Source organism: Dreissena polymorpha, chromosome 4, assembly GCF_020536995.1.
Source record: "Dreissena polymorpha isolate Duluth1 chromosome 4, UMN_Dpol_1.0, whole genome shotgun sequence".
NCBI classification, from domain to species: domain Eukaryota; kingdom Metazoa; phylum Mollusca; class Bivalvia; order Myida; family Dreissenidae; genus Dreissena; species Dreissena polymorpha.
The window spans coordinates 125,330,297-125,347,443 of record NC_068358.1 but is presented as its reverse complement, the minus strand read 5'-3'; the positions used below and the strand labels follow the sequence as shown (position 1 = coordinate 125,347,443).

At 38.1% G+C, this 17,147-nt stretch overlaps 1 protein-coding gene across 1 annotated transcript; it reads right to left on the bottom strand.

Annotated features, from left to right (window-relative positions):
* Positions 1–521: 521 nt before the first annotated feature.
* LOC127878757 (uncharacterized) lies at positions 522–16,179 on the bottom strand. The gene is made up of 13 exons (XM_052425285.1): positions 15,551–16,179; positions 10,361–10,607; positions 9,942–10,058; positions 9,341–9,530; positions 8,907–9,102; positions 8,629–8,699; positions 7,310–7,486; positions 6,358–6,523; positions 5,515–5,691; positions 3,919–4,025; positions 3,624–3,755; positions 2,955–3,089; positions 522–2,827 (listed from the first exon to the last, which is right to left on the bottom strand). Exons 1-13 carry the CDS (start codon positions 15,628–15,630, stop codon positions 2,337–2,339), a joined length of 2,286 nt encoding a protein of 761 aa, XP_052281245.1. The 5' UTR covers positions 15,631–16,179; the 3' UTR covers positions 522–2,336.
* Positions 16,180–17,147: the final 968 nt, after the last annotated feature.

Genomic DNA, 17,147 nt, shown 5'->3' with positions numbered 1-17,147 from the left:
CTTTATATTCGAGGAAGCAATTGAAAATAAAGCTCAAATTTGCATCCCATTCTAAGATTATAGACGGTTATAGAAAATATATACTTTTTGTATTGTACATAAAATGATGTTGCTTACAGACTCAAAGGAGCTAGAATTCTGTTTGCAAGTGATTGGTTCGAGAAAGACTGCTTCGTCCAACCTTTATATAGACAGAGTCGCATTGATTAAGGTTTTTCGGAGGTCATGTTGTAGTTGTACACTTAGGACAACAGAAAATTCACTACGCACACAAGCAGCATAAAATCACGTTTACTACCAAAGCATATGACAATCAAACTGCCATTTCTGAGCTCATTAGAAAGATGTTAGATTTACGCCGAAATAGCAACTTAATTTTTTTTTTCAAATGTAAATGTTTGAGTATTTAAATAATAACATTGTTTAATTTAATTATTAAAATTGCATCTACATATTTGGATAAGCATGCACAATTGGAATATAAAATTTAAATAAAAAATTGAATAAAAGTGACTGATGGGTTCAACTTGGATTTGTTTAATTGTAAATTTTTCATTTTTATAATCACCAGAATTTAACTGATAAAAACCAAGTTTCCTTTTCTGGCACCTTAAACATTTATACGTTAAATGGTAACAACCGTGAAAACTACATTCATAATATGAACATGCACAAACGTTATGTGTCAAGTGTGACATTGACTCTTTAAAGTGAGCAAGATGGTTGTTAGGCGCAACACAACATCAAGGTATGAAAAACATGTATGGTAATTCATTCCTACAAACCATCATGCACTATCAATGTGTAGACCGTTCATACACAGCAAGATTCTCAATATCAATATAAGGTATATGCACACTATTATGCACACACTGTTTGAACCGAATGTAACTTGCATCTTCAAGCGAATGCCACGGTCTTTGTATGAAGCACTACGGATCGTTTGCGCTATTTCAAATTGAAATCCAATCATGCCACACACAGTTGTAAACCACCGTATACACGGAAAGGGTAACTCGCCAATTGAAATCGAGTAACGTCAGTTGAAAAGTCTTTGGTAAACGTCAAAGAGTCGTTAGGTCGTTTTTCCGTTTAGTCTAGTTCCAATCCCGCTTGCTACAACTCTTCGACAGCTGTTGCTTTCTTCTATTAATTATCAAACAATATCATATAATCAAAGTTTGACCTTGACATGAAAATTGCTTAAAATCTTTGATACTCCTATACAATATCACCAAACGTTGACATAGATCAGGACCTACTTTGTACTATGAATATTGTTTAATTTTCTTGATTAAGAAGAGTGCATCCTTCTGTCTAACACAAACATTCCAGCTAAACCACAATGGTACTTACGTACATGCTTATTATGATTTTCCTTTATCCACCTATGTCTAACACAAACATTCCAGCTTAACCACAATGGTACTTACGTACATGCTACTTATGATTTTCCTTAATCCACCTATGTCTAACACAAACATTCCAGCTTAACCACAATGGTACTTACGTACATGCTACTTATGATTTTCCTTAATCCACCTATGTCTAACACAAACATTCCAGCTTAACCACAATGGTACTTACGTACATGCTACTTATGATTTTCCTTAATCCACCTATGTCTAACACAAACATTCCAGCTTAACCACAATGGTACTTACGTACATGCTACTTATGATTTTCCTTAATCCACCTATGTCTAACACAAACATTCCAGCTTAACCACAATGGTACTTACGTACATGCTTCTTATGATTTTCCTTTATCCACCTATGTCTAACACAAACATTCCAGCTAAACCACAATGGTACTTACGTACATGCTACTTATGATTTTCCTTTATCCACCTATGTCTAACACAAACATTCCAGCTTAACCACAATGGTACTTACGTACATGCTACTTATGATTTTTCTTTGTCCACCTATATCATCAATGAGTAGCCTTTGGTATATGTGTTTATCAAACATAACGCACAAGTGATCGATAAAATGCAAAATGGCTTGATTTGGTTGTATATCTTGAATTTTTGCACAAGTGTTCAGTTATTTTGTTCTGTGTGATTTTTCGCCATTTTTTTATCAGTTACGCACAATTGTTCACGTAAGTGCAATTATCAGTTGTGCGCATTGAAATAATTAATGGCTACTAAGTTCAAAGTCATACATGTAGATCTAATGTCAAAATACTGCCCTTGTAGGCCCAATCTAAGTCACAACGGTATGTGGAGGTATAACTCGAATTCACTGATAGCTCTCGTTTATATTTATTTTACGCGTTGAATGTGAAATTAATTCTTTCATATAACACCTTGCGTGAGTTTAAGTATTTATCTAATCCGCATTGTTTATTGTCCGTTGACTGTATGCGTATTTTGCGGCTTCCTCACGACAACGCTCGCGATTATTTGCTCTCACTCGTCGCACCACCTGAATGACCTCTTCGACTGGTGCCACCACGACCACAACCGCCGCCATAGAGAAACAGAACCACTGCAAAACGTGTGTCCACACCGTGAACTGGGTCTCGGTCAGCACGTGCAAGCTGATCATTACGCCGGGAACCACTCCCGCGCACAGCACGACGGTGGCGAGACCGCCGACGTACGCAGCGATGCGGGCCCGGCCGAACGCTTGCTCAAGGCGCTTTACGCTCGGCCTTTCTCCTACCGCCAGGTCTGGAATGTCCTCCGTGTAAAGCTCGGACCAGGGGTGCAGAGGGTTGTCAATATCACGGAGCTTACGCCATTCGTTTTCAACATCTGAATCGGTCCGTATTTTGTGCGTAAGCAGTGATACGACAAAACACACCACGAAACTCACACCTGGAACACCAGACAATAATACGATAATTGTTCAAGTGTAAGGTGGTTGTCACATCATTGCGCATTTTAACTTGAGTATAACATTGTTATTTTAAAGTGAGACTAATCGTGTGGTGTCTCTACATACCAATGCTAGTGCCGGCCCCTGCCATGACGGACACGTTCTCAGAGGTGTTTTTTAAGAAGGGCTGCAGGCCACCCGGGTACGTGGATGCCGCTCCGAGCAGCGCCCCTACTCCGCCCAGCAGGCCACACACGGCCCCTTAAACACACAACACAGCAAGCTTTCCTGAACATGTGTTCATTGGGTGTGATACACTTATTCAAGGGCGACAACCATTGACAATATACGACTTTTATGTGCTCACACATATGTTTGTTCAAATATAATAAAATATAGGACTGTTTTCAGGAAAGCTTACTGAAGACAGACCCGGTATTTAGCACCGAAAGTTTAACTCCAACACACCAAACCGAACCAAGCTATTCTGAAATTATTGATGAGCATTTCTTATCTAAAAATAAACATTATCTCTTCTGAATGTATTAAAAATAGTCCCTCGGCTTGTTCGTATATAAATGTGTAACCGCTTAAAATAATGATATTTACAAGAGTCACGACCAAATGGGAGGATTGCAAAATATTTCACATTAATTTGGATATGATTGCTTTTGAGAGAGCTTCTTTGACATAGGCACAACTGCTTCATTCGAAAATTTTATAATCTAAATGTAGGTCTTAAAATCCTAACGAGGGTAATTTGTAAAATTAATAATATGACTCTAACTGTTCTACCGGCAATGACGCCGTGCCTGGTGGTTTTGCTCCAGAATATAGAGAGGACGACGGGAAAACAGGGCAGCGTGAGGATAAAGCCGTTTAGCATCACCCAGTTCAGGTCCAAACCGCTCATCTGTACGACCACACCTGCCACGAATACACAGACAGAATCAATAAGAATACATGTGAGTGTGTATTATGTACAACTAAATGTTCAAAGCGCTCTGTACGGCAAAATCTACCTGAAACAAACAACCGTAGTCAAGAAAATTAATCCATTGAACATTACATGTACACATGATGTACATACCAAGAGGTACGATCGCAACTGTGACCCAGAGGATGCACCAGCTCTTGTAAGACAGCATGTCCTGCTGGTACTGCCGGTACAGTCCGTGGTGCGGACACGTATAATGCCTGCAAGTACAGTCTACATTTAGTATAGCACACGCCTATGAACACAATAGACTATCATGAAGATTTGCTATTTGCTTTGGTGGTAATACTTTAGCGTTTAATTCAAACGCGAATATTGTCAAGCGGCAACTACTGCTTCATTTCGTCATTGCATGCACATAAACAGTGCCAAACATAAAGGTTTTTCTGTAATGGTTTTGTTAAAAATAATAATTTTTTAATGTGATGTATACGTGATATAGTAGTATGTCAAAAGATGTACAATAAATCCGATCAGTTGTCAATGTTGCATAACAACGACAAAATAACGTATATACACCAAGCCACACCAGTCAGAAATCGCACCAAGTGTGTCAGTCTGACATACCATCGATTTGCCCGGCGACGCACTTATTAAGTAACATGTATTATATATTTCTACAAACGTAGTATTGCATCAAATATGACGGTCACACAAAACACCGAATATGTCAGTCGAACATCATGCAATATATGACAGCAAGAAATCACAGTATATGCGTCAGTCAGAAATTACTCTTGGTATGGAAGTCAGACATTACATCAGAAGTTCACATCACTTCAGAAAATGTATGTGAGATGTTGATGTTGTCATCTCACGGGATGCCAATCAGACGTCACAACTTATCAACATGACTTTTATATCTCAGATAGACACTAATTCAGATGTCAGATACAAATCACGTTAGATATAACAATCAAACATGATACCGGTTATGTTGTTTTTTCAGACATGACACCAGACATTTCAGTCAGATATCATAATTGGTATTTTCGTCTGAAATTGCACCAGATGTGTCCCACATGCTACTCGGACATCTGTTAGATATGCTAGATAGACATTGCCCCATATGCAATATTCAAACATCATGCCAGATATTTTAAGTCCAACATCACATCAGACATGGCAGTAAGATATGACATGTATATGCTAGTGAGACATCACAACAGATATACTTATCAGATACACCAACATATATGCAAGTTAGGCATTACCCTTCATATGTCAGTCAAACATCACAACATATGTGCAAGTCTGAAATCATACCATAAATGGAAGTCATGCATCAAAACATATATGTCAGTCAGATATTACAACACACGCAAGTCAAATATCGCACAATATCCGCATGCAAGTCAGAACAAATATGTCAGTCAGAAATCACCCCAGATGTGCCCTGTGCATATCAAAGTATGTATATTTGTCAGACCACTAATCGAATATGTCAGTCAGATAATTAGTAGATATATATGTCAAACACCACGCCTCGAATATGTGGTTGGCTAAATAAATCGATACATTACTAAACAAACGAAATATTTATTTCTGATAGGCCCATATACTCACTATCCTTTCCAATTAGTAATCTTCCCACAGACACAACCAAATTCACGTCTGAATTAAGTTAATCAGATATTCCAGTAACGTCTTACATAAGATAGGTCGTTTCATTTTATATCCAGTACTTGCTTGTGTTCATATTTGCTGCCTTCCTGTCGCTCGGTGGATGACTCGAGGTCGCGCCGACAGGGGTCACAGGTCAGCACGCCCGGGCAGGAGCACGTGCTGGAGTCCGCGGCAGCGCCATCAACAGGTCGGGTCTTCCCACACAGGATGCACGAAAGGGCGTCCTGAACTTTCATGAATTTAATGTGTTATGTTTCATCGAAATTAAATTTTAAAATACATTTGAACAGACATTGAATTTTGTAAATATGTACCTCTTAAGCACTTATAGGGTCACATTTCTTGCCAAATCGTTTTAAAAATTGGTAAGAACATTTCTCCAAATGATATCTCGGCCGATTTCGAAACTCTGTCATGTTTGATTAAAAACTGAAACTTTGTGACATTGAATGAAAAAAGTGTTCACGCTCAAGCGTTCACATTTTTAACACGTAGAATGATACATAAATCATGGTACCCTTACTTCACACTTAATTATGTGCGGTCCCCGTAAAAATTTCAGTTATATTCAACTTTCGTTGCAGTCCCGCGGCCGCTAACGATCAAAATAAATAAAAAGATTTAGCATTGAATTTAAAGGGAAAATGAAATACTGTGTAATTCTTACATTCTTACTTTTTTTAAATACTTAAAATATCGACATTTCAAGCGCGGAATATTAATCTTTATTATCTCCGTCAAGCAATCATATTTGATTCGGTTTAAAATATTGACGTTTAGAACGTCACTTCTGAAGATTTTTTGGATTTTTAATTTTCGGGGTCGTACCTGTCCTAATCAGGAAACGAACCTGAAAGCGCATCAAGTAGAAATTTACTTTCGATGCAATTGTGGTAATAGCATTACCTGAACGGGTATACGTAGATCTGGTAGATGTCGTACACGATGATGGAAGACACCGCCATCACCTCGCCAGAGCCAGTGCTCATCAGGGTCATGGCGATCATGGTGAGAATGAGCACGCTACCCAGGTCTCCTAGCAACCGCTCGGCCATGAACGGCGTCACGAGGCCTGCATCCGGGACAAAATCGGTTTCATTTTGTTGATGCATTTGGTTGTCGTTTAAAAGGACTTGTTCGCGGATTGTCTTATAAAAAAACATTTGAATTATTTACTAACAGAATTATGATATTTAGAAAAATCGTATATAATGATAATATTAATTACAAAACTTGAATAAAATTAGTGCCTTCACATTATTTCGAACTTTCAGCAACATGAAACATCTTGCAACTGTGCAATAAATAACAAATGTGCAGTGTATTTTAAATGATATGTTTGTTATTCAGCTTTTTCGATTTGTTAGATAAATAGTTTTATAAACACTTTTTCATTTTATCAATTTTATCAATAAAAGAAAAAAAAATTCTTAGGTTGTGTTTACTTGAGCTTTAACTGAATTTTTCTACACGGTGATACTTTTTTTATTAATTACCGAAAAATGATAATTTGAAGTCCGTGCGAGCTATAAATAAGCAATGTCGTACATTTTACCCCTAGGTGTGACCTTGACCTTTCAGGTGGAAAAATTATAACGTTATAGTCCGAAAAAATATGCACTGTATTACGGTTATATTTGACATCTAAGTGGGACAATTTCCCTTTGAGCTAGAGACTCAAGCGTTGCGCGCATCACGGCGGCGATACATGGTTACGATTTATAGCAAAGATATTTTAAAAACAGCTCAATAAATGAAGACGTTACAGTGCAGAAAAAATGTTTCGGGACGTACGAACGGACAAGCGTATTGCTTAATGCCGATTACTTTGTTTGATGGCATTAACATGCTATAAAACCTGCGTTGATGTCAGAAGGCGACAGAACGCTCGTCGTGTTGGTGGCGGCCATGGCGATGTAGGCGAGCCCGGCGGAAGTGGAGATGGAAATGGGAATGGCGAACCAGATGAAGGCGGCGATGAAGAAGCCGAGGACGCCCTGTAGCGGCTTAGCGGCGATGCGGCTCTGCCAGGCGGCTACATAGAGAGGCGAGTACCGGTAGTCATCAATACGGTCAATATAAGCAGCGCAATATAACCAGAGGTAGGCCGATGCTAACAATTGACAAGTTTAAAGTAAATCACTATCGTCAAAGCAAAGCCGGTGATGTTGTTCGATTAAAAAAAAAATCGTTTGAATAAGGTTTGCCCATTCCTAACTGCAACTGTTATATAAGTTAATATATGTAGGCAATTACCTTGAGTTGCGTTCAATGAGAAAAAAAACACGTAATTCTTCGATATTTTGTAGGAAGTGAAAGAGGTTACTGTACACTGATATAGGTGACATCTTAGTCGAGTTAACTGTGTGTGTGTTTAATATTTGCAACAACCATGCAGTATGAGATAATTGTGTTACCCCCATATGCTTTTCGTCATTTTTGCAAATAAGCAGCTTTTGGCAGTTTTGTTACTTTTGAGTAATTAGATGAACTTTCGGATGTGTTTTTGCACTTCCGCTTCCTTCATCTCGTCAATGTGTAATTCTAGACATTTAACAAAACAAAACAAATCTTAAGAAATCCAAAGTTGAACATGTAAGAAGAGAGTCTTCGAATGGTTGTATTGATTCTTTATTGACTTGTTTCTATTAAGCAATATTGTTTGAGTCGTGACAAAGGTTTATTCGATTGAATTTGTCGATTTGTTCCACACATTATGAATGTAACCTTCTATAACCTTAAAACCCGCCCTTTATCAACCTTGACCACCTAAACGGTTTGAGTGTTAGCAGCCTGTGCTAGTGAGTTCAAAACTGAGATTACAGTATTTTTTTGTATTAATTATTAATACATGGCCGATGATGTTTAGGCAGTCACAGTTTTGTTTTCATAATATAATTCGTTTTAAGTATGTGTTATTAAATAAATAATACAATATATGACTACACGGATATATGTTTAGATACATCTGAATGTGTACTATTAGTGAAATGTGTTATTTGTAAATTTCAGCACTGTTAACTCCATATCTTGTTGTTGGGACAAAAATCTTGAATAAACCTGAAGTCTTGAACACGTTTGTCATCTAGAAACTCACAAAAGTTAAAATTTAAAATAACTGTATAATTTCGAACGCATTTATAACTTAAATTGCCTACATAATTTTAGTGCACATACCTTGGTCGCAGTATGTGAGAGATGCGGTCACGCACAGCCCCATGAAGGCGTACACAAAACCGTTCTCTGACCTGAAGTTGACAAATAGACGGTGTTTGTAGACCACCTGCATGGATTACAGGTTTATAATAAGTGTGTCCATTAGCATTAAAATAGCGTACATCCACATCAAGATAAGGCATGTTAATTTCGAAGTATAAAGCTATTAAATAATTGTACACATACTTAGAAAGACTGAATTACTAGTATAATCACACATTATTGTGGGTACAAAATACCGGAATGTCAAATAGCTCCTATTCTCGTTTCCTGTCGGCCCTTGCAAACACTGAATGTGTGCATACAGGTTCTTAATGTTACCGCCACCCGTTGTGGAATCTGACGAGTACAATATCTTCACGTTGAGCGCAATCAGAATGGAGAATATCAGGACGGCGTTGAAATACGACACGTAGAATGTTGTTCCTAGGCCACCTAAACAACATACAACATTTCTATACATTGTATAATATGGCATCAGTATGACGCCATCCTCAGCTATATGTACGCCTATGTAAATATAATGAGTATAACTAAAAACAAAAGTTCGAACGTAAAGCCGGGCAAAAGAACAATCATGGATATCAGTCAACTTTACATCAGTCTTTCTACGCTATCAGCGCTTTGATTTATAGAAATGGACACATGATCATCTTCGAATGTGTGACTTTGCCTATGAAAGAGTAGGATCCAAACAGGACGGCGATGATGACTACGCAGAACTCGTCGGATGCGTCGATGGTGGCGGCCTTTATGGTGGCCACGCCGGCGACGACGAGGGTGGAAATCACGCATAGATTCACCATCAGAGCCATCGCTATGAATAGGATGTGCGCCGCACGCCCATACCGCGCGTACATGATCTGAAAATGTGTATACATACACGTTATGCCAGCACCACGAGGCCTGTCCATCATGCGCGAACCCAATCTGCAACCTTTGATGTTTATTTTTCTGTATGTTCTTATGCTAGTTATTTTGAAAGTGTGTGATTTGTTACGAAGTATTGGGAAAATATCATTGAGATTCCTAAAATTATTTGATTGGTTGGACCACTTTTAATGTCATAAATAATGTATGCTTTGTTTTCGGATAACCTTAATATCATCACAGGACATAGGGGGGATAAACATATTTTCATGAGGAAATATGTCCCTCTGTCAAGTGATATAACCCAAACACATCGTAACACTATATAATGGAAAACATAATTCAACGAAAACCGATTTGCACACTTGTAGTAAAGCACACTCGAGGCAATGGAATGTACTTACCTGGAGGTAGGTTTTTGCGCCCGGGGCTCTTGTTTTCAGGTATACAGACACGATGGGAAATAGGGCAATATTTATGACTGCTCCGACCGTGTACCACAGTGGACCGGATATACCACTCTAAAATGTTAGACCTCTAACAGTAGAACATTGACCACTTACATGCACATGATGGAGTAAAATCATATTTGTCAATAATGCGCTCGTGTTTTTGCATATTTTATTTAAATCTTGGTCGTGACATTTATGTTGTCTGCCCGTCTTTCCCTACTGACCTTATTAACAATGCTAGTATTGCATAAAATACATAAACATGAGTCTACAGTACTAACCCAACATACACTGACTCAATACAGCATCTACCCGTATTTACAAATTAATGAAATAGACATTTCGAATTCGGGATACACAACTACTCTTACCTTGACGGTGATTGTTGAGCTCTGGAGGATATCGCCGGGCCACAGAAACTGCGATGCCACAGTGACGGCGGTCAGGCTGGTGCTCACACGGCCGCCGGCGTCGAACGCCGTGTCCACGTTGTTGTCGTCATGGAAGACGCGCTTCCGTACCTGCCCATGCAGCATTGCAAGGACAACAGACACGCCGCCAAAGCCCAGGATCAGCAACAGCGCCGCCTCGTGTCGCTCAAACACGGGCGGGATGGTCCTGAAACAGAAACGCTTACTTCGGAATCCGATGTATTGATATATTTAAGTCGAAAAACTAAAATGGGCTCTGCTTCCTACGGAATACCGTTAGTGACAATGTCTCGTGGTTACACATTAAAATCCAGAGGGCGACAATGCGATAGTGCGATAGAACGATGGCGACAATGCGATAGTGCGATGGCGACAATGCGAGAGTACGATGGCGACAATGCGTTGTCGCGGTAGTACGATGGCGACAATGCGACAACTCGATTGTTCGATGGCGACAGTGCGACAATACGAGGGCGACAGTGCGATAGTACGATGTCGCCATTGTACTATCGCGTTATCGTACTGTTGTCATCGTATTATCGCATTGTCGCCATCGTACTATCGCACTGTCGCCATCGTATTGTCGCACTGTCGTCATCTTATTATCGCACTATCGCATTGTTGCCATCGTACTATCGCACTGACGCCATCGTACTATCACACTGTCGTCATCGTATTGTCGCACTGGCGTCATCGTATTATCGCACTATCGCGCACTATCGCATTGTCTTATATTCGCCATCGTATTATCGCCCTGTCGCCATCGTATTGTCGCACTGTCGTCATCGTACGATGGCGACAATGCGGTAGTACGATGGCGACAATGCGACAACTTGATAGTTCGATGACGACAATGCGACAGTGCGACAATACGATGGCGATAGTACGATTGCGACAATGCGATAGTCATATCGTCCTGTCGCAATCGTATCATCGCATTGTCGCCATTGTACTATCGCGTCATCGTACTGTTGTCATCGTATTATCGCATTGTCGACATCGTACTATCGCACTGTCGCCATCGTATTGTCGCACTGTCGCCATCGTATTGTCGCCATCGTGCTATCGCACTGTCGCCATTGTACTATCACACTGTCGTCATCGTATTGTCGCACTGTCGTCATCGTATTATCGCAATATCGCATTGTCTTATAGTCGCCATCGTATTGTCGCACTGTCGTCATCGTATTGTCGCACTGTCGTCATCGTACTATCGAATGGTCGCACTGTCGCCATCATACTATCGGACTGTCGCCATCGTATTGTCGCACTCTCGTCATCGTATTGTCGCCTGTCGTCATCGTACTATCGCATTGTCGCACTCTGGATTTTAATGTGTAACCACGATGGCCCTAAGGGTATTCCGTAGCTTCCTGACTGATTTAATGAAAACGTACGTTGATTTAAATGGTAAGCCATGTCCCTAAAAAAGCTATGCTTCTTGATTGGTAAAATAGAAAGGAACGTTTCCTCAAAATACGCTCTGCTATTTGATTGGTTTAATGGAAACGCAGGTTCTCTTATAAACTCTATTCGTCATGATTGGTTTAATGGAAACGGAAGTTCCTTTAAACATGCTTGTCTTTTGAATGATTTAATGAAACGCATTTTCCTTTAACATTGTATCCGCCTGCCTGCCTGCCTGCATGCCTGCCTGCCTGCCTGTCTGTCTGTCTGTTTGTCTGTCTGTCTGTCTGTCTGTCTGTCTGTCTGTCTGTCTGTCTGTCTGTCTGTCTGTCTGTCTGTCTGTCTGTCTGTCTGTCTGTCTGTCTGTCTGTCTGTCTGTCTGTCTGTTCGTCCGTCCGTCCGCCCGCCCGCCCGTCCGTCCGTCCGTCTGTCCGTCTGTCCATTCGCTGGTTGGTTTGTCCTGCGGTCGATTTGTCTGTTTGTTATAGGGCAACAAAGGCGTATAAACTTATGGAAAAGGGTAATAGACAATTTCAATACCTGTGATGTATATTGAAATTTTTAAAAAGTAATCGTCAATACATTTGGTGATCCTAATCGAAATATAAAAAGAATGTTAAACACGGCAGTGCGGATACTATTTTTAATTAGGTCAATCGATTTTCAATGATTTCAGGCATAATTGAAACACATGCCGTGCGAATATTGTAGAGATAAATTCATCACATATTTTCGTTAAGGTAATGAATGCATGAACGTGTGCAAATGTGTAATTTTTATTGTCACTTATGGGTGACAACCTAATTGCATAGTATTCAGTCTTGAACAATTACTGTCATTCTATTAGTCTGTATCGGCATAAGGTTCGATTTTTGTGTCTATTTATTTCTTCCAGAATTTGACACAACACGATGTTGAAGGTCATGACGAGATGTGACATAAAAACGTGCAGCAAAGTGTAACCGATCCCATCCGGTTTTATTGGCTATTGAAATTTAAAAGTTCATTTGACACATATCAAGCGACCTCAATGGGTAACTGAATAATGAAGTGTTATGAATAGTTTGATACAAATGTTGTTGAAGTTGTTTTCACATTAAGCCGAATACTAGTAACCCGGGATGCGAGGAAATTTGCTGCATGTAAAATTACGTATTCATTGAAAAAAAAAGCAAATTGGTAGTTGCACAACGACAACACAGGTGGTTAGCGTGTGGCTATGCTATTAATTAGTGAAAACATCATTTTGAATGATAAATAATCATATTATAACGAAAAATTAACTTTTCTGAAAAAAAATATTTCACTATCAAATATATATATATATATTTGATAGTGAAATATTTTTTTTTCAGAAAAGTTAATTTTTCGTTATAATATGATTATTTATCATTCAAAATGATGTTTTCACTAATTAATATCATAGCCACACGCTAACCACCTGTGAACGACAACAGTAAAAAAAGTTCATGGTCGTTTAATGATCAGACGTTACTAATAGTTAGCATAAATATATCGTGAACTGCATTTCAAACATGATACATTCGGATTTTGCTTTATTCAAGCAAAAACAACGACAGCAGAACCATCCGCCGTGGTTATACGACCCAATTAAAAAAATAATACATTTTAGTCAAAATAGAACCAGATATACTTTTAAGGAGTTGATTATTAAAATTAGGTATACGTAGTGGCCCTCTCGTGAAATGATCATTTAATATTAATGAAATAATCGCAGTCATATTCAGTAGTAGTAGCAGTATAAAGATACAATGTATTGAAAGTTCACTTTTCATCATGAGCATAAGATGGTTCTTTTTTTTAGTTGTAAGTTACAATTCCTCATTTTTATCATACAATGTAAAAAAAGTAACATCACATAAAAAATATATAGAATCCAATGCAACTCTTACACTTTCTAACGATCATGAAAAATAACTCACATCCAGTACATTGATAATTATAACTTCATTTCTGTTATATACTGTAGATTTTCAAGATTCATAACATATTGTTGTTGTATTTTTTAAATTTAATTTAAAGAATATATTGTAAAAAATAGTAAAATGATAAATTATAAAAACACGTTTTAACAATTTATTAATTTTACTGAATAAAACCAATAGGTATGATTTATGCCATTTTGCTATTACTTGTTCACAAACTTTCAGCTGTCACTCAAAATGTTGTTCATTTAATAATTGTCTGTATTATGAACAATTTTGGATATTAAAAGAAAATGAGCAAAGTTAAGTGCACACTGTGTACTCAAATGGTGCCTCTATCATTATCAGAAAATGAAACTTGAGTCTAAACGCCCTTGAGCTCTTCAAATGCCGTCAGCAAAACACAAAAATCAAATCTCACTATAACCTTTATAGTTTCACTATGACCGCGGAAAATTAACCAACGCGGTCAACCTGGTCTATAACCTTCGACTCAGGGTTGAGTCGAACTCGATACCACAACAACAAAAAATACATGTGTGACAACATAGTTGAGCATGATATTTAAAATCATCTCAACAATCGAGAGAAAAAAAATAAAAAAAAATAAAAATAATGACTTTATTACCTTAGTGATACTTGGCAGATGTATAAGGGACAAAATGTATGTGTTAGGAAAAATTGCTAGTTAAAATTGCTTCTTAGCTGTATTACAGGTGTACGTTCAAGATTGATGTTGAAAATATTAGATGGAATAACATCAGAAAAGGGTCATTCGTTGATTATTCGATGTCTTCTTCCAATGGAAGTGAACCTATACAATATTTTAAAGTGCAGGCAATTTTCTTTTTCAATATGGGTATTCATAGTATTAACACCTTAAAGGGGCCGTCCAACGTTTTGGTAAATTGACACAATTAAAAAAAGTTGTTTCAGATTCGCAAATTTTCGTTTTAGTTATGATATTTTTGAGGATAGGTAATACTGACCATTTACCATGCTTTGAAATATCTATTATATGCATCTTTTGATGATTTGAAAACCTGAAAATTATAAAGCGTCGTGCGACGCGAATCGATTGAATAATTTGGAAAGTTCTGTTGTTGTCGTGTTATTTTGGGATACTACGAGGATTGCTTATATAGGTAAAAAAATACATCCCCTCTATGCATGAGCATGGATGGTCGAGTGGTCTAGGCGGGAGAATTTTTACTCCAGGGGTCAGTGATTCGAGCCCTGTTGAGGGATACTTTTTTCCTTTTTTTGAATTGTATTCTTGTTTTTCTACTGGAGATTTTAGTTCAAATGTTTAAATTTATCAATATAAAGCATTTAATGACAAGCTTCAATACATGCCAAATTCTGTTGGACGGCCCCTTTAAAACTAAATTTTGTTTCAACGTGCGATATGAATGATCCACACGTGTCACTGAAAGTGGTTCCGTTCTGATCCACACGTGTCACTGAACGTGGCTCCGTTATGATAATTTATTACAAAAGACTAGTAAATCAATAATTACTGAAAACAAACAATATCCGATTAGTACGAAATACACTTCTTGACAAAAAGCAAATACAATGATCAGTTTGAACAACTATGGGCATAAAACGGGTACATCAATGATAATTCAAATGCTAAGAACATTAGTAATTATGTCATCCAGCATATAACAAGTCAGTTCTGTTCTATGAATAATTAAAATACAAACAATATTTAATTTCCAGTAAGAAAAAAGCATGTGGCGTTTAAAAGATTAATTAAAAAACAACTCCCTACCCATACACGGCATGTCCGGAAAGGTTGGCAGTTGGTGGGCACTCATTAGTAAGCGACACGAGGGGCGGAACCGTTGCCATGGTAATCAGTATAAATATCCACGACGTCTTCTTATCTGCCTTTTAAAGTTTTTTGCTGACCAGCTCAAATGAAAACACGCTCGCTCATAGAGTCCGATTACTGACACAGTTATGTTGATATGTCATGATTTTTAAAATCAAATCTACTCCTTTAATCGTAGATGCCATAAACGCGTATGCAATTTACTCGCTAAGGAAGTTTTCGCTCAGGTAAACTTAAGATACAAATTAACAGAGGTAGCGAAATACTTGTAGTTTGGTAAACCTTGTTGGTTATATATATCACACGTTTTGAATGCACTTTTCTATTGCGATGTCAAATAATTGGGACAACCGCAGCCAAGCGCATCCCGGCAATCTAGCTATTTAGCCGAATCGTTTAGAGCTAATGACGTACAATGTGCAAAACTAAGACGTTAACCCCTTAGCTACCTTTGTTAAATACTCGTTACGAGTTTGCATCGTAAGCAAAAATGCACGAAATCTTTTAACTTCACACAAGACAGAGTCCAGTTTATATATCGCGGAGCAGTGGGCTTACCGCTTCGTACGTAGATCTGCCACAATGAGGATTGTTTTATTTTCATGCAGTGCATTTACAGCGATGATATATCTTCAGGGGCGTAGCTAGCATTTTTTAGCTGTAGGCCCGGCTAAAAGGGGGGGGGGGTCGGTGGTCCTCCCCCTGAAAAATTGTAAATCCTATAACGCCTGTGGTGAGATTTAAATCATAACTAAACAAATAATAAGATAAGAAAATATAAGAATTTGGCCTGTTTTTCTTTGATATTTTACTGTTTTATCTCAATGTCAGAGAACTAAATTTTACTGTATTATTTTTATACCAGAGAACTAACTTTTAAAACATTATGGAACAAAGAAACATTCAAAAGTGTAACAATCCACTTATTCACAAGTCAAACCATGGGAATTCTTTCCAAAAATACTGGCTGTCTTTAACGGCACGTTTGTGTTCGGCATCAAGGGACCGAACCGACCCGGATTCAGTCAATGGATTGGGATACGGGGGCTCCATTTTAATTTTCCGCGGTCATAAACATCATTTGGAATGTTTCTTAAAAATCTAACGATAATCAATTACAACTTATTGTAGTGTTGAAAGGGAGACTAGTGAATCTACATGTGATCTATGTAAACTTGTAACAGCAAGTCACTTGAAAAGAAGCGAGCTAGAATATATATGCACATAGAAAAAGCTAGAGTTGATAATTGGAAGGTATGTCCTTTAAACATGACCAGAATCCATTGTCTAAGGATTATGTAAATATGAAATGCAGATTTATAACACCTCACCCCCATCAGGGTCAACCTTTTAATGCGTGTTTCGAAGTTAAAGCATTATTATTTTTTTATGTTTAGAAAAAAAATGTAGGCCTAATTGCAGCTACGCCACTGATCTTGATAAGATTATGCCTCGGTCACACTGACACGAATCAGAGCTACGAATGAGCTACGATTCAATCGGCTACGAATGACTACGAAATTGTCAAAATTCG

Bases quoted from the DNA above. Each gene is read 5' to 3' on its own strand.
- LOC127878757 (XM_052425285.1), bottom strand. From the start codon at position 15,630: ATGGCAACGGTTCCGCCCCTCGTGTCGCTTACTAATGAGTGCCCACCA. The intron at 9,103-9,340 runs GCAAAGTCACAC...TATGTTGTTTAG, and splicing joins TGGATCCTACTCTTTCATAG to GTGGCCTAGGAACAACATTC. The intron at 4,026-5,514 runs GCAAGTACTGGA...CTGTACTTGCAG, and splicing joins GGCAGCAAATATGAACACAA to GCATTATACGTGTCCGCACC.